This window comes from Phalacrocorax carbo, chromosome 1, assembly GCF_963921805.1.
Source record: "Phalacrocorax carbo chromosome 1, bPhaCar2.1, whole genome shotgun sequence".
Classification (NCBI taxonomy): Eukaryota; Metazoa; Chordata; class Aves; order Suliformes; family Phalacrocoracidae; genus Phalacrocorax; species Phalacrocorax carbo.
In genome coordinates, this window is record NC_087513.1 from 14,538,721 (window position 1) to 14,564,211 (window position 25,491).

A 25,491-nucleotide genomic window follows, 5' to 3' on the forward strand; every position below is an offset into this window, starting at 1 on the left:
TAGTGGCTGCAGTTGCTCTTGAACTGAAGATGCCTACAAAGTCTCTCCCAAATCTAAGGACCAAGAACATCTTTAAACTTTATTTAAGTATTGCATAGCCAATGACTTTCTTTTAGCCAGTACTTATTTTTCCAGTTTAAAAAAATCATAGTTATGAACACCCCACCAATCTACATATGACACCCAATACAGAAATGTTTTTATTTGTTTTTGGAACAAAAATACTGCCAACATAATTTACAGATGTTTATATGTAAAATTATTATTTTTTTTTTATCTGTAGTACGCCAGATGTGATTACAAGAAATTGAGTAACTAAACAGAACACCCCTGGGTCATGTTCTTGTTAATACCTAAGAATAGTTACACCAATATTTTGAATGCGCTTGCTGATTTTGAGTAAGTACCTTCTTAGGCTGGAATACTTTTAACAAGCCAGCCTTTCAGAAGAAGTGGAGCGCTGACCTTCTGTCCTTGACATGTGTTAGGCTATGGGATATTAGAACTATGAAAATTGTGATTCTTTCCCAAAATCTAATATGAAGTGATACAGTCCCAAGTCACCTCTAAAACCAGTATAAAGCATGCATCACTGACATTTCAGTGTGCTCTGTAGCACATTTTAAGATGAACTGGAAGATGCTCTCCCAAAAGAAAATTCTAGGAAAATATTAAATATGCTGCTGTTTAGAAAGATTGATCTTTAGCTCTCCAGTGAGCTGTATGCATTCTGGGGGCTACGCTAGTTTTATATTTAGTCATCTCAAAAAGCAAGGGCTGAAATGAAAATCACTTCAACTTTCAGATCATCAAGTGAACTATGTGACAGAAATTGAATACAAGTACTGAATTATAACTCTTACTTGCAGCCATTTCTAGTACACTGTCCTCTCCCTGAGCAGAATTTGAGGCAAGACGGACCAATATAAACTGCAGAGAAAAGAAATCAGTTAAATGAAGGGTTGTGATAATTGATAAACAGAATATAACAAATAAAAGAAAGTATATAGACCTGATCATACAGTTATTGTATTTATCTTAATCCGACTAGCTGGAAGACATCTACAAAACGATAAAATGCATTTAAATGTATCCTTCTGTAGAACTGAGTAATGGAGTTTTGCTCTGTGTCAAAGACAGCCATGGATAATTTATTATTTAATGGGTAATATCTATCTGTGGCTTGAGACACTAGTGATGTTTTAATTAATGTACCTGATTTTTCTAAGACTGTGAATGAGATCAGATGATTTGCTATGCATTGACCATTTTCTTGCCTTCCCTTTTCTTCACCTTATTTCAGAGATGTAATCCAATATATATATTAGTACATTCCAAAGCAGTCTTGTAGATTTTTATAATGTATTGCTACTTTTCTCACTGAAATCCACATATTTAACTTCACTGGACTTATTGGAATTAGAATCTTCCTTGATATGTCTTAAGTAACTATTAAATATTGTACAATTTCACTGATTCTTTCAAAAGGCACAAAACTCCAAATAATATGCACTCAAAAATACCCAAGAGTTGTTTTGCTACTTTACTTCATCTTTCTCCAGTGACTCCTAAGTGACATTGTTGATATTTTGTGAAGGATATGAACGATGGGAAGATGAGCAAATCTTAGTATAATCTACATGTCATTGCACTACTGTAAAGAAAATCGTTAATCTGGGTATCGACCAAATGCATTAATCCGAGTGTAGCCCAAAGTGATAACCTGTGGCCAATGTTCTTTGAACACAATATGATAAACATGCCTCAACCATGAATAGTGTCATCTTTTCTGATAAAGAATGTCTATTACTTGGAGTTATCCACTTGCACTGTGACTTTCGGAATATCATCCAAGTAGCACCAATTTGAAATAATCTGTAACAAGCAGTACTCATTCCCTCTCTTAGTTTTATGACATTGCCCATCGTAGCAGTGTGTCAGTACTCCCTGGCAGACACACTCTAAACCCCTGTTAGCTATTCCCTGTAACTAACTCCCAGTCGGACTTCATGTGATTTCTAGGTTTTCTCACTTTTCAGAGTGCAAAAATTCTGTTCTGCCTGTTTGATTTATTTGTTTCTTTCGAGGTCTTTTTGAGGGGTGCTAAAAGTAGAAGGGTTAAAGATATAATGATGTCATTCAAAATGAAAAAAACTTTATGAAAATTGGCAGTTTTCCAGTGTTTCTAAAAGATGGCCATCTTCCAGATTTCATTTAAAAATTAATTCACATAAGAAACAGTTGTGAAGCTAAAAGTCAGAGTGTTGAATCCTTGAAAATCTTCCTCTCTTCAAGAATTCAAGTGGCTTGCCAATATTTATAAGTCTTTCCCCACAATACTGAAGTGCAAAGCTTCAGTTCCACTAGTATCTAACAAAGGAGGCATACAAAACCTTGTAAACACATTCACCGTTAAGACTTGATTCCCATGTCACCGTTCTACGCCTCAAACAAATTTCAGAACAGGCAGTTTTTAGACAGAGGATTGGTAAAATTGCTTCTGAGATGGTACAGAGTGAAGCATGCAGCATCCTTTGATGAAATTGTACTAAGGTGCAGTAGTTGCAATTTGCAATCGTAGTTGCAAAGGTAGGCTAGATATATGAATTGTCCATTAATTTTCAAAATCTTGTTGTTTTGTTCTGTGGTAAAGAATTTGGATCCTTGCATTGATTTTACCTTGCTCTTATTTCTGTGGGCTTCTGTAAGCATCTCCAACACATACAGTCTGCATTTTGCTAGGTAACAGCTCATCTTTGCAGATACTCTCAGACATCTTCTTATGTATATATACCTAAATTTTCCCTTAATTTTACTTCCTTTTTGAGGTAAACCATCATCTTTAAAGACAAGCATGAATGTTCTATCCAGAATGTCAAGGTGATGCTACTTAAGAGACCTATTTCCATAACGTTTTGTGAAAAACTTTCATTTGCAGCATTACACTATCAAGACACCATCAAGAAGTTTCTTTTCAAAACTAGGCAGTAATCTATTTTAAGAATTTTGCAAAATGTAACTATTTACCATTCCCAGGTTCCATATCAAACCTTACTGGGAATCACTACAAAATTTACATCACTGTAAACCTTTAAATTACATACTTCATATATCTAACAAAAAGAATTCTGCATGTAGTTTACTTAGTCCCAAAATATCTAAGACTAATGAGCAAAGCTAAAAAATTTGCACCTTCTCATAGTTAGCCCTTTCAATCATATTTATTTCTGCATTTCATACCATATATCTATTTTATCCTGTGTTCTTAAATATTTTTTTTTTTCTGTGCTTTAAAGTATTTCCTTTCAAGACTGGCTCTGGTTATCCCCTGCACTAAGTTTTATAATTATACGAGTCAGTATAAGCTTCTCCCAGTTCTTCACATCCATTTAAGGAACAGGTAGGTGAAAAAGAAATTCCTAAAAGAATAGTTCCCTGAAACAGATGGTACTTCCTCCCTGAAGATATTGTAAACAATGTGAAAGTTTTGTTAGTGTTCGGTAGCAGCATTGCTTTATGAAGGTTTTCTATGTCCAGAAGGAAAACTATGTCCCAGATACTGTAACTGTTGCTGAGGCTGGTGCAGTACCTGTCCTTAACAGCGCAGTGTGGTACCTATTTATGTAATTAGGACTAAGCAGTGAGAGGAAATGTTATATTAAGCCCTTGCCACCAATATATTTTCCTGGAAAGTGTTCACTTAAAAAGAAAAAAAAAGGAGTAATCTACTAGGCTATAGTCTTTTCAAATGAGAGGATTCCTCTCTAGCTTCAAAATGCACTTGCTACCAAGTGCAGATATGAAGAAAAAGAATTTAACAAACTGCAAATCCTTTGACCTCTGGAAAATACATTTACTTGGGGCAGCATAAAATATTTACTCTTCTGACGTATCATGATAATGGATAAGAATACTAACTATTATCGATTGCCCACATATTTCCAAGGATTGGTCCTGTTTGCCTCCATCGAATCCTGGTGTCACTTGTTAACGCCGCATTGGGAAGGGGAATAGTTATTCGGTTCCACCTGAAACACATATAACACAAATACTAACATTTTAAACTGATAGTTGTTAAGCAACTGTATGTTTTGCAGATGTGCTTACATATCCTGGAAGCTTCGTGAGAAGTTTTGATTCTAAAATATGCTCAAATTAAGCAGTGAATTTACTGCAGCTTTTGAAAATATAAATGAAGAAAAAAGAACATGGCCCATGATATTTTCATACAATATATGAATGTTAATTATTCCATTATAAAACACAGCCATTTTTTTTCCCTGTATGAATGCATGAAGTCAGCAAAGATCTTAACCTGCTTTGCTACAGCAGCTCCTCCATCACAGTGAATATAATTGCATACTGCATTAAACCTTTCAGTATGACTGAGCTCTGTTTGGTGGAAACCCTTGGGGGTAAGAAGAGGGGCACAGAGGATTTGGCCTGCTGTTGTCTGGGCCATCATTCTCATGTCATCCGTGGTGGCTACGCACCGGGGTAATAGTTCCTATGACAATGGTACGGAAATGGGGATCACCAGATCATAGCAATGCTTCAACCACCCTCTCTTCTCATGGTCACACCCGCTGCTCTGAAGTGTCTGTGGGATACGGATACAGCGGGATACAGAGCCATGGGATTTCCTTTATGCCAGAAGATATCACCATTCATTTTATGGTCAGAACAGTACTGAAGAGACTTAATAAAGAGAAGGGTTGATATAAGAACGTGACAGTAACAACCATCTCCATCTGCAGAAATACAGAGGATGTGCTTCATTGTAACCCAATATTGGGAGTCCAAGCATGTAGAGGTGTCTGAGGGTGTAAATATGGCTTTGACTGATGGTTCTTCTGACTAAGAAGAAATTTTTTGTGGCTTTGACAAGGTATATATTTTCTTTTAATTACCAGCATGCTGTCCACATGTATTTTTTTTGTAATTTATCTTTAAAATCAGACAAATAATATTATACCGCAGAGGCAGCCCCATATATTTCAGATTTCATTACTGGGCAGCCAGGGAGACCAGAACACTCCTTCCTTGCTGTCCTCAGCTAGTAAAAAATAAAAGGTGACACGGGGTTGTGTGCTTTGCTGCTTTCTTCTGTCACCTATAATTCAATTCTCTAATCTTGCATCTCCGTTAGCTTTGCAGAGAACACTCACCCGCTGTAATTTTCAGAGGCATAGACAGTGCTGTGGGGGAGGTGAGGCCCAGCACATATCTCAGGCAAACACTCGGTGTGGAGTAGGGACCAGGAGCGACCATGGTTGGTTGAAAACTCCAAGCTGACGCTGATAACAGTGAAGGAAAGAAAGGAGAAAGACACCGTGAGCTTACCTGGCATAGATATGAATGTAGAAGTACCAACACTGAGAAACCACCAAATCTGTTATTCCTAATAACTGATGCTGAAACGTGAAATAATTTTAAGCAGACTCTGAATACAAAAAGTCCTGAAAACACAAACATGAAACAAATCTGAGTGTTTAAAAACCCAAAGGGTAGCCTGTAGACTGAGGATTATCTAAACACCTAGTCCTTCTTTGGCCACCATCTAGCTGGTGTTTTTATGCTGTTGCTGTTAAATGAGCTGATATTATTCTTGTATTTCAGCTAGAAATGGTTTCAAAAATGATGAGGAGAAAACCTGGATTCATCAGAGCTGTACAGCATCATGTGAGCAGAGGACACTTATAACTGCCAGCTATTGGACTCCTCAGTCACCTGCCTCCTCCACCCATTGTGCCTAAATGGAGATCAGAAACCCACTACAGAACAGTGAAAATGTCCAGCCCCCACTGAGGACTGCAGTGGGTGCAGGGTATCTGGGGAAGGGCGCCCTTCAGAGAGCCCCTGTAGCAGGCAGAGTCCCCTGGAGCCATGGGAGTCTCTGCGCTGCCCAGCCATGGTGGTCTTTGGAGGCTTCCACCCACTTCACAGAGCCTGGAGTGCTCCGTGGTGAATTTTGTGAGTTGTAGGGACATAACCATATGCAAAAACTCAGATTTGCCTGGAAAAAGGCTGCTCTTCTCTGGTTTAATTGACTAGAGGTAAACTATACCATCCATGTGCAGATAGTGACATAAGAGAACTGGAAACTCTATGAGATTATCCACTGAGTCTAGCTATTACTAGAATTTTTTCCTTCCTTGTTTCACTGCATAGTTAAAAAAACACTGTTTATAATCTAAGAGTGTAAGATCCTTAGATCTTTTACATTCTGAGGACCTTGAAAATTTAATATAGAAAGTGCTTGATTTATTAAGGACTTAGTACTTTACTGAAATACTCTTGTAAATACCTCCATAAAATTAACTTGTAATATTCTGTTTTACTTTAAGTAACATCAATGGAACATTATAGAAGTCATAATTCATCACCTCAATACTAAATTATTGGATTATAACTTTTTCTTTTCATTATAATTTGCTGACAATATTAGTATAATTTGCTGACAATATTACTTTATTCAAATGTACCATCCCTGTGATATTGTAAATGTGTATTAAAATGGTTTATGGAGATTTTGACTAATTTATTTCAGATATAACTGTACTGATACCTTGGAGGATCATATTTACTGCATATATTTCCCACTCTACTCCGCACTTGTTCCCACTCTACTCAGCGCTTGTCAGGCCACACCTGGAGTACTGTGTGCAGTTCTGGTCCCCAATACACAAAAAAGATGTGGACAGGCTGGAAGGGGTCCAGAGAAGGGCCACCAAGATGGTCAAAGGACTGGGAAGCTGCCATACAAGGATAGGCTGGGAGAGCTGGGTTTGTTCAGCCTTGAGAAAAGGAGGCTCAGAGGGGATCTCATCACCATGTGCCAGTACTTAAGGGGTAGCTACAAAGAAGATGGGGACTCCCTTTTCACACGGAGTCACATGGAGAGGACAAGGGGGAATGGACACAAGTTGCTCTTGGGGAGATTCCGATTGGACACCAGAGGAAAATTTTTCACAATGAGGACAGTCACTATTGGAATAATCTCCCCAGGGAAGTGGTTGACTTGGCCACGTTGGACACCTTCAAGAGTCGTCTGGACAGAGTGCTGGGCCATCTTGTTTAGACTCTGCTCTTCCTAGAAGGGTTGGACTAGATGATCCCTGAGGTCCCTTCCAGCCTGGGATTCTGTGATTCTGTGATATTTGCAGTATGTGACATTTGCAGTAATGAAAGCATTATGAATAATGCTGTAGACCAGGAGATGGGAAATGCTGCTGTATTTGGGAAATACAAATAGGGGTAATGGGGACCTAGTGCTTCTTTTGTTATGAAGAAGCTGACTTCTGCTTCAGAAATAGTTTACATGAAGGAAGAATATTAATCTTTCAAAATATGTACTAAGCCCCATCAGATAACAGACCGAGACAGAGACTTTACGTAACACATGTTTACATGCCAGGAATGATTACAGGCAGTTTTCACTTTCCATGTAAAAAAATGTTGCTGCCTTCCCTTCCTTGATTTTTGCAGCCCCTTGAATTCCGCTGCCTAGCATGGCTGCTAGGACTGTCAGTGCTAATGCAGCTCTTTCCAGTTGGAAGTAGATGCCACAGAACGTGGGTGTGGAAGCATTTACAGTCTCTTACTTTAAACTCTTGACTCTCGAAAAATATAAAGTAGCTTAATCCTCATAAAATATCAGGGTAAACAGTCTCATTTGTACATAAGGAAAGAGGGACTGTGGACAGTTTTGTTTTGGGTTCCCTATTTGAAGAAGGATGTTAAGAAACTGGAGAGGTGGGGCAGAGGATGACCAAGATGTCCATGGCCTCAAGCACTGATCTAGGAGGGGCTGGGGAGCCAGCTTGCTCAGCCTGGTGAGGTGGGGTGAGCTATGGCAGCCTGTGATGGTGCAGAGGGCACTCACAAGTGGGGCAGAACCAAACTCTTCTCAGTACTGCCCACAGTAGAAAGGGCAATGGCCACAAAGACATGGCTTCAGAGTTTTGGACTGCACATTAGGAAACACTTCTTCACTTGACCAGGTCACCCAGAGAGGTAACACAACCTCTGTCCATGGAGGTTTTCAAGTCATGGATAGGTAAAGGCGTGTCTGACCTGACTTATGCTGCTAACAACCCCACCTGCAGTAACAGGTTTCACTAGATAACCTCTGAAGGTCCCTTCCAACCAACATTTCTAATATTCTACAAAATGTGGAGGAGAAAATGACTCCCTTCTTCCCTTTTTCTCCCCCTTAACTCCATGGAAAATATAATGTTGAACGTCCCAATGAAGTGAAGCCAGCAAGAGAGTTCTGTGGTCAGTGTACAGGCACAGTACTCACATTGGTGGTCATCAAGATGAGGGCCATTTATCACCAGTCTCACAAGAATTAGTTATGCTTTTGGCATCAGTAATCTTGGGACGTCGGTAGGGCTGGTTTCTGCCACTGCCTTTAATACTTTCCCCTTTACACAGTATTAAAAGGTAAATCTCATATCCATCAGAAACAGGAACAAAAGTCACTCTGAAATCATGAGCATATTTCAGAATGACGGACTAAGAAAAGCAAGTTTTGACCTGGAAAGCTATTTAATAGACTCCTTATTGCATATCAGGTATATGAACCTGGGCCTCTGGAGATCAGGAGAAACATTAGCTTTTGAGCAGCTTTTATCTGTCATTACTAATTGTTTTCATTCTTTCTGAGAAAAAAAAAATACTTGTATAGATGTTATAAACCATAATGTGCTAGAAAGCTGATAATCAAAAGAGAAACCTCGCCTGTTGTACCTGTTACCAGGTTGATAAGTTCCACAACCCAAGTTGATGGAAAACTGGATCATGTGAGTGACCGTGGAAGGGAGCACTGGAAGGACGTGGAAGTAATCTACAGCCCAGACATTCCTGTTGTGGCCTTGGTGACTCTTTTGCTTCAGGCAAAACTTGGTTGCTGGAGTCTGCAGGTCCGGACCAATGACAACAGAAACCAAAGATGGAACCTTTAAAAGAAATTAAATCAGGCTTAAATAAAACAGATAATATTTTAAAAGGTCACAAGGAACTATTTAAAATAGAAATGCAACTTCAAATGTGCTGAATCAAACATGTACTTTTCTCTCTCCTTGTTTCATGTCTGTTAAATTTTTTTAGCCACCTTTTTCCACAGAAGATCCCAAATAAAAATATTTTATATTATGTGCATTATTATTAACACTCTGGATACCAGTGCTGCTTACCAGCTTAGTGGGATCAGTTTGGTTCATTGTAAAGACACTGTAGAAAAGACTGTACCTTTGCATTCTGAAAAATACTAATTTATTTTGTCAGTGCTCAGTTGGTAATGGAAGACGGTATTTGTCCTGCAGCCTTTCAGCTCACAGAAACAAACACAGGGTAATGGCATGTCTAGTTTGAATACATGAGAATGGAATAACAGCACAAGTTCACAGGCATATATAGGGAGGATGTTATGTTGTGGAAATAAATGAAAACACTGCTTTACAAAGCTTAGCCTTTGTCCTAGAGCAACGTAATTAGACCTTTATTATGTCAAAAAAGGATGTCAGCTTTAAAATTGCTTGTTTAAAAAAAAAACTCCACAATGAAGTCAGTGTAATTTCAGATCCTATCTCTCTCTGCATTCCCCAATTAATTTTTTATTATTTTACAATTACAGTTTCCTTAGTTTTAAAAAAGTTCTACCCCATCTTTCACACAGAAGCAGGCGAGAGGGGGAAGCCATGCACAATGAAACAATGCAAGTGACTCAACCAAACCCAGGCCAAACTCAACTGTAAATATTTGCTCTCTGAATGATAGCTACAGTGAAAATGCACACAGACCTGTGCTTGAAATCAGCTGCATCTTTACCACCAAATTTCCTACATACTGTATAAGCGTACTGCATTTCAATCTCTAATGCATCTGTGTGTATATGTATTATGTATCAATTTTTGCTCTTTTTTACAGCAGCAGAGTAAGGACGCCTTAGGGCTGGGTTACTCAGGGTAGATGTGGTCTAAGTGCTTCCTTGCCCTAGACAGGAAGGATCCTGACAGCAAGCTCGAGGTCCTTATTGTTCTGCCTGGGTGTTAGATGTAGTTGGAAGGAGGCTGCACTAACAGCAGAGGAGAAGCTGCCTGCGCATGCTGCCAGCAACAACATCCTATGACTGAATTCATAGCTTCTGAGTATCAAACCATGGCTAGCTGGAGACAGGAGTAATTATTTGTGAGGAGGCATTATGACCAAAGTTTTCAGTTGATGGCTGAAAATTTTTGCCTGCTGTCCATTTGCCTGTTATCCTAACGCTAGCCAATGCCACAGTCCTGCTCTGGGGTGGAGTAATCAGCAATAACTGCAGAGTCATGTCACAAAGGCACCCTATCATTTGGAAATCTGCACATGATTTATGTGCTTGGGAAGATCATGTTTGACTGCCCCTGTGGAATGCAATATACAACATTGTTGTGATGGCTTAAAAATAGATTGATCTACCCATCCCATCCACCTACTTTGTCTAAGACGATTTACCTTGTAAGCAGCATAGGTCAGAGTATCAAGAGGTATGTGTTCCCTCCTGCCTTCAACCTTGGCATAAAGTATGACATCATTTTCATGGGATTCTCCAGAATCACAAGTTCCCCCTGTATAACACACATTTGAGAGAGAAAAAAATTAATTGAAGTCCTTGTTATTGGAAAGTGGAATCGTATTATGCAGCCATAATTACAAAAATAATTGCAACCAGATGCTATTTAACTTACGATATGAAGCAAAAGAACACCAGCCCTAAGGGTACGATGTATATGAACTATTTGATCAGATACACAGTGCCAGAGATCAAGGGGGTTGACAATTATGAAAACCGGAAGTAACTCTCTTAATCAGCTTATCAAAATAATTTTAATACAAAATGCTGTGCCCAAAGCAATACTTCCATCTGTATCCTTTAAATCCTATTTACATAGAAATGCTCTGCTTTTTGAGATCTCATCAGCAAACTGCTATTTAGTAGTCATGCTCTGTGCAGCCACGCAGATCATATGTGAGGACCTCTTAAATACTTCTCAGGTGGTAGTTTGGCAGCTGAGAATTTGCTCTTAGTAGGAAATGAGGAAGACTGCTGTGTATCTTTTTCGTTGTGCTGCTTCTTCTGGTATCTACGCCATATCATAAAAGGGATGGATGGAGTCTCTTGTATTGCACAAAACACGTGTCGTAATTGCCTCACTGGAATAGGGCAGCATTTGAAATATCTTCATATTGGTAGAACCCAAAATACTTATTAACCTTCTCCAAGAGAGCAGACATATTGGCAAATTTGAGCATTAAGCTCTGCATTATAGTTATGAGATGGACATCATCACATTAGTTTGGCTTTCTGGAAAAAGTTTTTAAAACAAAGTAGTTGTAATGAAACAGGAAACATTGTTTCTCTGTACACTATGGGTATTGCAGGTATTAAAAAAAAAACCCAACAAACCCATAAGAAAACAGGATGAGGAAGCTTCTTTGAAAAGTCTGTAAAGTAGAAAGGTTGCATATATGAAACACTTTCTCTGCTATTTTCACTACAGATGGCTGGTTCTTGGAATGAAATAGGCAAAGCAGTCCAGAGAGCTAATAGGATGTGCATCTTTGATGTGTATTATACTGTAATAAGGAACACCCCTGTGTCCTTTCAAATCTTCTGCTTGCCTGAATGTTGAAATTATTATTTATTCAATTTTCAAGTACGTACAGAATAAATTTTTCAAGTGATATACTACTGTCCTCTGTGCCTGCATGTGTTGACAACTTCTCCCCTAAGTTCAGAAGGTTAAGCAAATTTCTTTCCTGTTTCTCTTGCAGGTGGTGTAATGCTTGGAAGAACTGGGAAAAAGCATCCTCTTTTTCCTGTGCTTTATTGGTAATTCATGTAACACGGAGGAGATGTGTGACAATTTAGGACAACAACATGAGGTCTTCCACTCATTAAATAAAAGGTGTTATTTCTTGTTGATTCAGAAGGTTGCTTGTGGAGGTCACAAGTTTAGTCTCTGCTTCCTCCTCTATTATTCTATTCTCTACTTTTAAGCAAAACCCCTCACCTCCTCTAAACCTGGTGTTGAGAGAATAACCTCATGCAATTTCCTTTATGTGCAAATTAAAAGCTCTGGAAAAACACTGTGAGCTGCTGCATGATAACCACGATGTTTATAGGAATTTTAGTCTGTTGCAACACCAAACTAATGCAGTTGCACTGACAACAGCAGTGGGGAGGGGAAGTGGCAGGACAGGTTTGTTCTTGGCTGCTTTCTTAGCTCTGGTAAATCACTGAGATTGCACTTTGTCCCAGCAGGGAAGGTCCACAGATGATGCTAACACCACATCAGTGCTTTTCACTAGGGATGCCATTTGTAGGCCATACCTCCTCCAAGACTGTAGCACACTATAGCATACTCTGTGTGAATCTTACCCTGGGCCAATACATTAGCGGAGGAAAATGTTTATGAATATAATAAGAGCTTTTGAGCAGAAACTATTCTGTCGGTCCAGCCAAGTAAGGCTGTCCCACCTCTGTGCTACTCTCTCATCCTTGGATGCAACTCTGTTCACTCTGGTGGATTAACACCAGGTTCCACATGAATATGACGGTAGGAAGAGATGTCAGGTACCTGAAAAAAAGGTCTATGGTGTGGTGAGGATGACGAAGATATGACCATCTCTTCTAATATAAGAAGTAAGGGGCATTGAATGAAATTAGAAGGTACAAGATGAGATACTTCACATGAAGAACTGTTTAACTGTGGAGTGGCCACAGGGTCTTATGGGCACAGCAGGTGGGTTCAGTTGATAAAAACTAGTACCAAGGTTTGTTTTAGACACTGTAGAGGGACTTGCCTGGCCTACCCGCTACTCCAGCAGGCTGTGCCACTTCCACAAACCCTGGGTTATATCTGATAGTCTTGCGCTGATATCTCAGATATGCTTGGACACCTCAAGTGGCAACAAGGACCTGTGCTTCTGTAATGAACCTTGCCTGAGGACTGATCAAGAGTGAACCCACACCTATGTGTGCACCAGGTGCTTAACCTTCCTTTATACCAGGAGATCTAATCCATGCTGTCAGTGGAGTCCAGGGAGCTGCTCAGCTGGTCTAGCACAGGTACCTCAGGGTGAGCTGAATGGGTTTTTGCAGCAATGGTACTGAACACAACTCCTCTTTCTATAAGGGAAGTTTAGATATGAACCTTATATGGATACACCTTCATGTAACTTCTATATTAAACTGTTTTAACCTGGGGCTAAATGTTTATATCAGCCAAAAAAAAAAAAAAAAAAGGCTGGAAGCAATGCCCACCAAGCGCTACTAAACCCAGAATGCCCTATTTGGTTCAAAAAGATTTTAATCTGCAAGTCAGTGCCATCTGGGACAATATTTCTGGGAGGCCTATTTATGTGCCCACCATGTTTGTACACCTGTGTGGTCACCCAGAAGGGTGGACTCTTGATCTGACTCAGAGCAGTCAGTCTTACATCCTCATAGGTGTCACAGCCACGAATCAGAGCTATCCTCTTCTGAGGAGTATTTAAAATAGTTATATGAACACTGCGCAGTTTAAATCTCACATGCTCCATATGTTGTATTATATTAGGAATATATACTCACCCATACTGAAATAAAATCTTAAGTTCCCGTAACCTGTGGTGTCCATGTAGGGAGTGCATATTTTTCTTTCTCCGTCTCTGAGAAATACCATAGCTGAACCAGATTCCAGTGTCCCACATTCAGTACCAATGACGGCTCCAAATATGTCCCACCTGGAGAGTTCAACAGTGAGCAGAGAATGTGCAGAGGCACGTTACTAATAAATTTATACAAAACAGGTTCTAGAAGTTCATTTGTACATACAGAAGTAACTGCTGCTACTCTTACAGAGGGCAACAAAATGCAGTGCTTCAAGTATGGTTCCCAAGACATTACTTACATATTCAATACTAGTTTTTAAACTCTGTTGGCTCAAATAAAGCAAATTAAACATAAATGTTTTAAATACATTGGCAGAAAAGCATGAATTATTAAAAAAAATTAGGCTTTTAATGAGTGCTATTACCAAATATTTAATGTTGTGTTGTTGTATCACCTTCATTATCTTTCTGGCATAAAAATGTTTAAAATATAATTGCATTCTCTTTCATTTAATATAATCTAAGGTTTAGAGATCAATGAAACTTGAAAAGCTGCATGTCCACCATATCTGCTATACATTCATTAACTATGTAGGTAATAGCTGTAAATGCTCTCTTTTCATCTTTGTGAGCATTTAGGATAACAGTTTTTAACTAACACACGAACAGAGTATGAAAAAAGACTGCTGTGTTTTTAATATGTGATGATACAATCTTTCTCAGTTTTTCCGTGCAACATTTTCTCTTATTTTTTATTCAGTGCTAATTAAAAGAGCTGTTGCAGAATTTTCAATTAAATATTTTTATTGAAAATATGTTTTCATCATGAAAGCACTGGTTTCTTCAAAAGTGGATTAAAATATTTTGAAAGATTAAAAACTGTTGAAAACTCGTACATTGTTTTGGTCTGATACATTATTATTCGTGCTGAAGTCTTAATTAATTCATAATACAGTATTTTAAAAATATAAGGCTGATAAAGCAATGAAATTATTTAGAATCATTAAGTCATGATAATCCAATCATTTAGCTAGCCAGCATGATTCAGGATGAATGAGAAAACACTGAAGTTCAGAAACCTTTGAGGGAAGGCAGAGCCTTTTCCTGACCACTTCCAACAGAAACAATCTGTAGCAGCGATGTGCTGTATGACAATTTCAAAAACTGTCATTTCAAGAACTTAACGGTCTATTTATCAGTTTAACCATTCCATCTATTTCAAAATTAATTTCTAGGATCTTCTTAAAAGCTGCCAGTTTCCCTATTGACGTAAGCTGTGACAGACCAGGAATGTGCCTGTTTGGAAATCCTGCTTTAAAATTGTTAGCTTTTTGCGCAGGAATTAGCAAGCTTAGCATCACTGAAAAGCTTTTTTGATATAAATACAAGTATGTTAATGGAAGGAAGGTTTAACCTAACCCTAATTCTGAGGGAAGTATTTTAGTTGTGCAGACTTTTTAAAGGTAATGTGCAATATAATCAAAATACAATTTTGAAAATGTGTCTTTTGGGTTGAAAGCAAGTACTGAATTAAGCAGTTGTGCCTGCTTTAACTTACACAACAAAATCTCACAATGCTCCATTGATCTTTTGTATGCTCTATTTAGCTCAATTAAAACACTCTCTGTAGCGACCCACAAAACAACTCCAGAGTCATGAATGATGCAGATCATGGATGTTTCCAGGGATTCTCTCCTTTTAGGCAGCATTAGAAATGAAAACCAGAAAGTTCTTCAACGTTAAAAAACTGTCATTTTAATAAAAATGCATCAAAACACTGTCTGTAAGGATAAATCGATAAGGAACCTGGGTGACGTCATGACAGAGATGTAGATATTCTTGATTAAACATTACATTTGGATTCATTTATCCCTCACACTCTTAAAATTCTTCTTTATGAAACAGATGATAGAATGATGTATGGATCTAAATTACGTCTACTGGACATGGAGGCCCGAAGCTGCAGTGTATCTGCTAGAGAGGCCAGAGGCAGCCTGATGTGAGGATCACTTTTAGGCTCAGGCACAAATTTATGCAATTAAAGAGAAATAGAATGACAGTGGGAAGACGCGTGGTACTAACAGCAGGAACCCCTATCCATGCAGCTAACAGCTCCAGGTGGGACATTGGAAAATTACCAATAAACTGCTTATTGTAAACAACCAGAACCTCCTCTGCCCTCACTGTTGAGCTCATTCAGATGCCTCACCTCCGAGAGGATTTGGCACAGAGGAAGGTGACAGTGACCCCTACGTGTGAGCTTCCTGTTGCTCTTCCTTATGAAGGAGGCTTTTGCCTTTGCTGAGAGCTGACCAGCTCCATCTGATGTTGCAAAGGGGAGCCTGAGAACTTCCTGCAAACTCTGCCTCAGGTATAAAGTGTTTCTGTGGCTCTTTGAATACAGTAAAACAATAGTTCAAATATAGTTCAAATAAAATTCAAAAACATTTCTCTGAGAAGGAATTAAGGAAGCTCATCTATTTGCAGTTGCATACAATTCCCAAAGCAAAGATCCACAGAAATGTTGCTAAGGGATATTGGTGGTAACAATTTTATATGATGGAGAGGTAGTCCATAACATCACCCAAGCTCAGTGGGTATTCACAGCTGCATGCAATTCAAACCTCCATTCTTGTAGCAACAATTCAAAGGAGGAAGTTTCTAACACAGTATAAAATCTGAAAAGCAAAAAAATAAAACAACAAAAAAAGAAAAAGTTATGAGGATGCGGGCTGGCCGCTTAGTGCCTTGGAAAGCGAAGTTACCCCCTGCTAGGGCAGGCTGCTGCACCACCAAGATGTTACATGCGGCGGGCAGATCAGGACCTGGTTCCTGGGACTGCACGCAGGATGGGGGTGCAAAGTGCACCTGCTGCCTGCACCCTGCCTCGCTCCTAGCTCCTGAGGATTGGAGTTAGATGCTGTGTGACAGTGAAAATGTAATGTTCCTCATTCAGAAGAAATTGTGCATTTGCGAACCAGGGTATGGTATAAGCATTTTATGTCCCTAGTCTTACTCACTGCAGCGTTTACTATTGTAATTATTTTTTAAGAGTTTACTCATTATCTAAGAAGGAGGTGTCCTGATTAGAACAGCTGACAATGAGGGGTCTGGCCTGACTTAGCTCAACTAAACACCTGGTCCAGCAGAGACAGGATCTACAGACGGGACAGACGTCCCCAGGTAACACTCCCATCCTGTTTTTTCAGGATGGAAAGGAGACTATGAGAACATCTCAAATGTATCCCACATGGTCACCTAGCACACAACACACAGACTCTCATTTTCTTTCCTTTGTCTGAAAGAGTACCTGCTATGCCATGGGTTGATTATTCAAACTGGGACAGAGTTCACAATGAGTATTTTTTCTGTAAGCCCTGAATAAACCACGTGTCCACAGGACACATTAGCATGTATTTCTTAAAAGATGCTCTTTATCTTCAGAACAGCATAGGCAGCATTTGAATCAGTTGCTAATGATCTGAAGCACTTTGTAGGTTAAAATAAACATTCAGTAGAGGCCCATAAATTAACAGTGTATGTTTCTCATTTCCCTGGGGTTACAGCAACTAATGAAATTCTTTGGGTTTGTTTTTGGTTTGTTTGTTGTTGTTTTTTTTTTTTTAATAAAAAAGAACGAAGACCACATTGTTGGTTATTTTCTTTTTGTCAGCATTTATACACTGAGTTATACAAAATGATACTTCTTTACCAGGACACTTTTTTTTTTTTTGTAAGAGCGGTAATTTTCCTGGTTTCTTTACTTTCTTTGCCATTGCAGCAGTCCCTGCTGGATCTGGCTTTACAGATACTCTTTGAATTCCTCTATATATTTAAAGTAAAAATAGTAAATTATCAGCCAGATCCTCAGCTCTGGCATGGCACGTATGGCTGTGCTCTTGGTGCTGGAAGGTAAGAGCAGGCTACTGATTCAGCTGTCCTGCCTCCACCTCCTCCTGCTCTGGCACCTGCAGCCTTCTGCACAAGCAGGAACCCTCTCATGGCAAAGCGTGGCTCACAGCAGGGATCCAGAGGGGGATGAATTTTTCAAGGAATTTGATTTCATATGGATATGAATTTGTTAAAAATACTCAAGTGTGGCAGAATGAAAAAAAAATCAACATCACGTGTTTCTTCAGAATGACTATATAATTTACAAGCACAACTTTTTTCATTAAAAGCTTTGGTGACAGAATGGTCTGGAGACAGACTGCTCCTCCTGAGCTCTGGACCTGCTCCTTCCTAAAATCTGCAATTGCCTGTTATTTATTGTATTGCTATTTATCCCAGTCACAGTCTTCCCTGACAGCACAGCAAAGACAAAATGCAGATCTCTGTTTACCCAGTTTCCTGGTCCTTGGCATGATGCTGCACGCCTGCTTAGGACCCTGCACAGGTGAGGGGCACTCACCCTTTAGGCTGGTTCTCAAACTCTTCTGCCCACTGCTCCTGGGCGTCCTCCGTGGAGAGGTCCACATCCCGGGTTGTGGCGAAATTGAACTCGCTGCCTTCCGTCCCATGGAAGTAGATGGAGTTTCCATCTGACTGGCAGCTATGCTGTGGACAAAAGGAGGTGACATTACATCGGGTTTGCAAGGGCAGTTGTCCTGCGCATGCGCCAGCAGAGCTCAGTATGAGCTCCGTGTTATCTAACGACTCACAGATGCCTGAAACAAAATAAAAATAAAAAAAATGGATGGTCGTCTTTTATCTTCCTCGGAGCACCCCAGCGATTGTTATGTCCTAGTCTTGTACCTGCTTCCTTACAAATGTACTTCAGAATGTTGCAAAACTGTGTTTTCATGGAAAAGATATGTACCATAACTTTGGGTGTTTATTTCTATTTTAAAGTATTGCCATTATGTATGGCACATACACGACTGTGTGTGCAAATAACTCTAGTAGTATATCAAATATTGCTATAGATACTTTGTCGGCATAAGAGTTTCATGCTGTGAAACACGTCAGATTTCCATGCCTGAATTTTTGCCAGCAGGGGTGTTTGTGTTTAAAATTGCCATGCATTGCACTACAGTAAGCTTTGGGCCTGAAGCGTATGAGTGAAAATGCTATTTGTTATATTTAATTCAAATAGCATAACAAATAACTCTATAGGCCACTAGCTCTTGTGATACAGCAGTCTCAGGGCTCCTGATACTGCCCCCACACCCAAAGTGTCTGCTTTTCCTATTGCATTTCTGTATATATCACCTCAGCAGCATTAAATGAAGCCACGTATCTGCCCCAACGTGCCTCAACTATCATGACTTTCCAGGCACATTGACCTGGAAAGAGTTGTCTGTGAGGAGCACATGGGGGTTACAGTACAGGTTTTCTTCTTTCTCCCATCCTGCTTTTGACCTCTTGTGTGTCTGATAAAATGGCAAAAGTCTGCAAAAACTGTGTGGCTGAAGCAGATAGTCTAAGCTTCTAAAGAATATCTACCTGGCCTTAACGCAAATTGATAACTTGGCATTTTATTGAATTGTTCATATTAAAACAAATATTGATAAGAGTAATAATTAGCTCAAACACTTTTTTTAAAAAAATTGGTTGTATTAAAAGTGAAAGCTGAAATAAGAAATGAATAATTAGAATAATTCTGCATTCTTCCCACAGTTCAACATCTGAAAAAGAGACACAATAATGCCAAATTGCATTGACCTTTTCAGTACCATCTATGCAGTGCCCTCTTGTCTCTGAACCTGTTCATAACGTGCCAAGGGAAAGTATGGCAATCACCTCTTCTGCATTAAAAAAGGTCATGGTAGTGCCATAGAAGTGAATAATTAAATTTTTAATAAAAAGAGAATGTGGCAAGAAATGAAAACTGTCCAGTACATCTTTGTTGATGGGATTTTATTAGCAAAGTACAAAATAACACATTTTGTCATATTCTACAACTCTTCATTAATTTATCAGTGTAATAATAATTAAAAAAAGACATAATAGAAGTTCTTTTGTTGATGATATTCAAGTACGGTTACCAATAACTTAGCAATTAATTTATATTTAGGAATGTAATTTGTGACTACGTTTCTAGAGGTGCCTACACATTGTTAGAAGAAGTCTGAGTACCCGAAGCCTGATTTTTGTATAGAGACTTTCTAGTCTATAGTTAAATGACAACAGCTCTATGCTTATTAATGTTGATTAAATATCACACAAAGAAATAAACAGTATAAAAATGTAAAGACTGTTTCAACTTCTAAAATAAACAAATTGCTGTTAAAGTGTTTTTCTTCCAAAGAAAGGTCAAAGCAATAGAAAGATTCTGAAGTGTTGGTAATTTATCAAAGAAATTAAAGATATTTTGTCACAAGTCTCCTTGCTCTCTTAATGCATCATATACGCAGGACACCATATATGCAGCCACTGCCACTGAAAAGGCAGAATAATTTACACATAAAATATTGTATAACTTGCAGAAATTAATGAAGCAGTTTTATATTTTCCTTCTCTTTGGAAAACACTATACTGTTTGTAATTGACTGAGAAATGGCTTTTCTTCACTGATTTTATCCTTCATGCTCACAGGTATTGCTAACATCAAAATTTTAAGAGTAATTTGCTTATTTTGCTTCTTGCTTTTCAGCATTTTCTTCATTTGCTGAACAGAATTGAAGTATCCTTTATGTGTCAATCAGTCTGCCACAAAACTCCCATCATCTGCAGGCAGTCGAGTAAATACACTAAAAATAAATATTCTGTCTAAAACTGAATCGAAATTTATACGTAACCTTTCATCTCTTAGGAAACAAATAGACATATAGATCCTACTGAGCTAGTTATTACAATTGCATAAAAGCTTTGGAAAATCCTTTATAAGCTTTACTTATTTCTCAGGTGCTAAGTTATAGGTAAGTATATACTTGACAGTGAGGTATGTAATTAGTAGTCTCTTTCCTGATGAAAGTCACCTATTAAAATAAACACGGACTAGATACAACCCCATTATCGTTTAACATTTGTATGTCCTTCTGCTGTCTAACAGAATATTTACTGAAGTACATCTGACGGAGTTTCCATTTAGGTTGTCAAGATAAATAAATGGCGATGGGGTGAATAAATAATTATGTATACAGTGCGTATGATCAACGCTTTAGGAAAGCTCAAAAGCATAATTTATTTCATTAGTTCTAGAAAACTATCCTTATGCTTTTGTACACAGCTACACAGTATCTATGAATATGTATTTCATGCATATTTTATGTGTTAATGAACCACACAACGTATGGCTCAAATCAACCTCTGCTCATGTTAGCTTTGAATCTCATGTGAAACAGCTTTGCAGAAGTTCAGACTGGGATTTAACTCCTTCTGTTATTCTACATAACTATGAAACCAGTAATAGAAGCTCATTGCCTTTAAAGAGAGTAAGAAAGATACTCAAAACACACAGGTACAGCTTTTAAAGAAGTTCTGGGGAGGACCATAATTTTCTGGTACCTTTTTCCCCCAGTGCCACTGTTTGGGACCCTGTACACATGCCCATGGGAGAAGCAGATGAGGACTAGCCCCATTTGCATAAGCTATGCTGCCCCAGCAAGGGCCAGGGCTCCTGTGCTCATGATCTTGTCCTCTCCCCTGCCACATTTCCCTCGCCTGTATAATCATCACCCCCAGATCACACTTAGCTTCCATATTTTTCTTTTCAGTTTCCAAGTGGTTGCTATCTGTCTCTGCTTTTACTGCTTTTTTTTTTTTTTTATCTGGTGGGCTGCTGAGGGGTGAATAACCCCAAAGAGCACTCAGCCAAAATTTCCAGGAGCAAAAGAAGCTCCACAGGAGATGGTCCCTCACCAGCATCACCCCCTTGTCAGTCTTGTTCAACATCCAGGAGGCTGCTGACTGTGTTGAATTATTTTGTGGTTTTGTAACAGGGCTTGAACAGATTAGAGACTGAATTGAAACCATCAGACTCATTTTCTCTTAGGTTCAACCCAGGATTCAAATCCAAGCCTTCAGAAACAAAGAACTAAAGTGCAATTTATGTACTGTGGTGCCTCTTGCTCAAATTAAAGACTTTACACTTGCAGTGGGAGTCTACATACTTCCAGTATTTAAGGACTGAATTTTACAGCTCTTTGGTTTTTTGGTCATTCTAAAGTGATAAAAAATGTGGAATGAATATGCACTGTGTTTTGAAACTAACTGGACTAAGTTATCCCTAAACTGGAGATACTGCAGATCTCTTCATGTAGATGTAGAGTTCTCTTTTACAAATTCCAGATTAAATATGTTCTCTGTTTCATTTTTATTTACACTTAAATGATTTATAATATAAGACCAAATCAACTTGTTGTGCAAATTTTGTAACTAAAAAGGCCAAATGACAGCAACTTGTAGGATATTTCTCCTTGTTACCATGGAATCATAAGCTGTACGTCTGGAACTAAAGCAGAGTTTAATTTTATTTAAAGGGGATTAAAAGCCTGTGGAACATTTAGTGTGTCCTTGCACCAATTACAACACTGAAAAGTTAACTAATTTGTGAGAAAAAAATAATTTAGAGAATAAATCCTTTGACAAATCTGATAACATTAATTAAACAAAGTTTTCTCCCAAATCAGCTACATAATAGATCATAGGACACTTGCAGGCACTTGAATGGAGCCACTTCCCAACAGTAGCTATTTCCCATTGTTTGCAACTGGAGTGGAACTATAAGCCTGCCATAGGTAAACTGTTGTATTACTAAGTAAACAACCCCTGCTTGTTGCCAAATGGAAAGAAGCCACGTTCTGTTCAAAGACTTTGGTCATCCCAAAGGGAAAAAAAAACCCAGTTTAATTTAATCTGGCACTACCGATACCATTATTCACTAGCTGCAATTGTTAAGCTATTGGTTTGCATGAATAGGGCAAAATGAAAATTGGCCAGATGCATTCCCATATCTGAGCATGCTTGGATTTGCTTTCAGTCTAATCTTCTCTCTGAATTTTCTTTGTTTCTGAAGTTTATCTACAGTTATCGTATCACTGCTTTTTCACTACTTTCAAGGCCCTGTATGGCTCATCCTCACCTGCTGCCACCATCTCCCATATGCACCATCTCATAGCTTGCTTTTCCTTGGCTGCCAGCGCTTGCTACTATGTCTGCTGGTGAGATGACCAAATTTGCATGCCCTTGCCCATTCTGCCCACCATGCTTGGCAAATTCCCCCTAAGATGATGTCCCTCAGACACTTAGTGCTTCTCTCAACAAGACTTGTCACTGGTTACACTGAAGAATGCACTGCTTACCAAGACGAGCACTCTCCCTTCTTGCAGTATTTCCTTTCATGCCCACACCTCCCCAGCCCCAGCTTATCTCCTGTTTTATAAAAGGATGGCAATTTCCTGGAACACAGGCTATGTTTTTGGTTTGTGCCTGAAGATGCAGCAGTGCTGCCTTCCTTGCTCAGGGCTCTTTGATGATACAATGGTACCACTGCTACAAAAAATACATTTTAATGCTAAAATTGCTGTTATCTATGAGTATTTCTAGTCTATGAGTACAGTTCTTAGCCAAGTTGTCTATGACAGCCAGCAAGTCTTATTAATTCAGGTGAGCTTTCTGTTGTACATTATGAGGGCATTAGCTAATAATTTGAAGATACAGACTATGGGAGAGAGTAGTGCATGGTTTCAGAATCAAACTTTTGTCAGGAGTCTTTCACTCTCTTTGTCCTACTCTATACTCTTTATGTTTTACATCTTCTACCTACAGCATTCACCTTTTATTGGCAGGTACTTTTAGGAAAGCTTCTCGACCATCTGAGATGCAGGAGGGTTTCACTTAGGACTGCTCAAAACCATTGGTCAGCAAAAGCAGGGAAACCAGATTTGGTGAAGCATGTACTTTTCAACTGGACCTATTTATGTTTTCATAAATAAATAATGACAAACTTTCCATAGCATTTAAATGGCTTAAGAGTCCCAAGTAAAATCTGGGATCCTACATCTTGTAGCATGCTTGAACAATCTCTGTATTTTTAGAGACTTACATGAGAACACCACATAAGGAGACATCTGCTACCCTCAGCATGACCTCTTGGCTGGGAGGGACCTCTGGAGGTCTCCCATTCACCCTGCCATGTGAGGTAGAGAAGCGTCAACTAGATCAGCCTATGCCACAGTTGCAGCTAAGGACACAGCCCTGAAGATTTTTAGAAGCTCAAAGGACAAAGATTGGGAATGTAAACAGAAGCACTGAAGTTCATCCAAACCAGCTTCTGTCCCAGTTGTTCAAGTCAAACTTGTGAATCAATAAATACGTCTTGGCTTTACAGTATGGGATTTCTTTACTTGGAGAGCAGAACAGGGGGCAACTAGATGATGCAACTGTGCCATTCAGAGAAGCATCAACAGGAAACAGTAGTGTGAAATTCCTCAGTGTAACAGATTTTTGGCTGAGGTGCTGCATATCATCTTCCCGAGGTTCATCCCCACACTCCCCATGAAAATGTTGTTCACCTCTGTGCCTTTAAAGTACCCACAGTCATCTTTACCATCATTTAATTAGTTTTTTATCAGAGATGAACACTGATGCACTTCTTCATATTATCTCTCCTGGGCCTAATGGCCCCGATGATTCTTTCAGACAGCTGTAGCCTCACAATTTTTTTTTTTTTTGGCGTCATTTCTTGCATTGGAATGAATGTGTTGGCCATTTGGGCAGTGCCAGCTTGCAAAGGGCTGATGGCAGATGGAAAGAAATCTGCCCAGTATGCCTTCACCTCTACACAAGCAGAGGGCCATCAATTTCCCCCATTAAGGAGTTGTCACGCAGCCCACCCAGCTGGAGGAGCATCTCTGATAGTCAGGCTGGCTGGCGTATGCTATTCAAATACAAAATGCACTTTAAAAGGAAATGAAAATATCGTTTGTCGGCAAATTGAAAATGCATGGCTTTGACCGCAGCCAATTTTTTAATGACTGTAATATTTTAAGTGATTATTTTTGCCACTTCAGATTGCTCCTTAGAGAGGAGAGGTTTTTTTAATTAAAATCTAGGCAATGCAAACAGATGAGATAGGAGAAGCAGAGGAACAAGAAAAAAGATGAAGAAAATTAATTAAAGCAGCATTGTCAATGGAGCCATAAATTAGATATTGTGTCTTTCTGGGAATGAGTCACACAGGTTTTAAAAATGTTTAGATTTTGACATGATAGCAGGTACAAGGATAGATTCAGTCTTGATAAAATCATATTCTATAAGCAATGTCTTAGCCAGCAAAGGTACGATGACAGAATTTTGGAAAGATCCTACATTCTAAATTCCGTGCATTTGGCTGTTGATACTTCTGGCCTGAAGTCCTTCTTTAACCAAAGGGAAAACCACAATGAAACTAGAATACTTTCCCATGAGATAAATGGGGTTTTAATATTTCCCACATGCTACATTTTTACATCATTTAATGTAGGTTACAGAACGAAAACCTTGGCTGCACAAGCAGGCCAGGTGCACGGAGGGTTATAGTGCACCTTCCCTTTCCAAAACAATGGGATGAAACTTGTCCTATGACACAGTAACAGTTTATAAAGTGTGTTTTCACTCATCATTTCCCATTATAGACTGTTATTCAAAGGCTAGTGCTCAAAACACTTTGTTTATGAGTGATTTGTATGGTTTTTAATTTTCTAGCACATTTCATGTTGTTTGTACAACATCAGTCATTCTGGCGATGACCAATTTCCTTAATGAGTCATTCACTGGCATGAACTGAACTATTCCTCTATGTTGTTGGGAACTATTGATGTTTCTAGTACTCTGCAGTGAACATGATTAAACCTCATCTGTTCTTCTGAAAGTAATTATGTGTATTTACACCACTATAAAATTGGAGTGAGAAAGAGTCAACCAAAGTAG

General features: G+C 38.9%; 1 protein-coding gene across 2 annotated transcripts in view; it reads right to left on the reverse strand.

The window, feature by feature from the left end:
* RELN (reelin) overlaps positions 1–25,491 on the reverse strand; it is a 297,184-nt gene that overhangs the window by 101,861 nt on the left and 169,832 nt on the right. For both annotated transcript variants that reach the window (XM_064444494.1, XM_064444504.1), the window contains exons 11-17: positions 18,050–18,195; positions 13,619–13,770; positions 10,498–10,610; positions 8,755–8,963; positions 5,169–5,297; positions 3,919–4,028; positions 864–930 (exon numbers count right to left, since the gene is read on the reverse strand). In XM_064444494.1, coding sequence (XP_064300564.1) covers positions 864–930; positions 3,919–4,028; positions 5,169–5,297; positions 8,755–8,963; positions 10,498–10,610; positions 13,619–13,770; positions 18,050–18,195 — 926 coding nt within the window. The remainder of the gene's footprint in view (positions 1–863; positions 931–3,918; positions 4,029–5,168; positions 5,298–8,754; positions 8,964–10,497; positions 10,611–13,618; positions 13,771–18,049; positions 18,196–25,491) is intronic.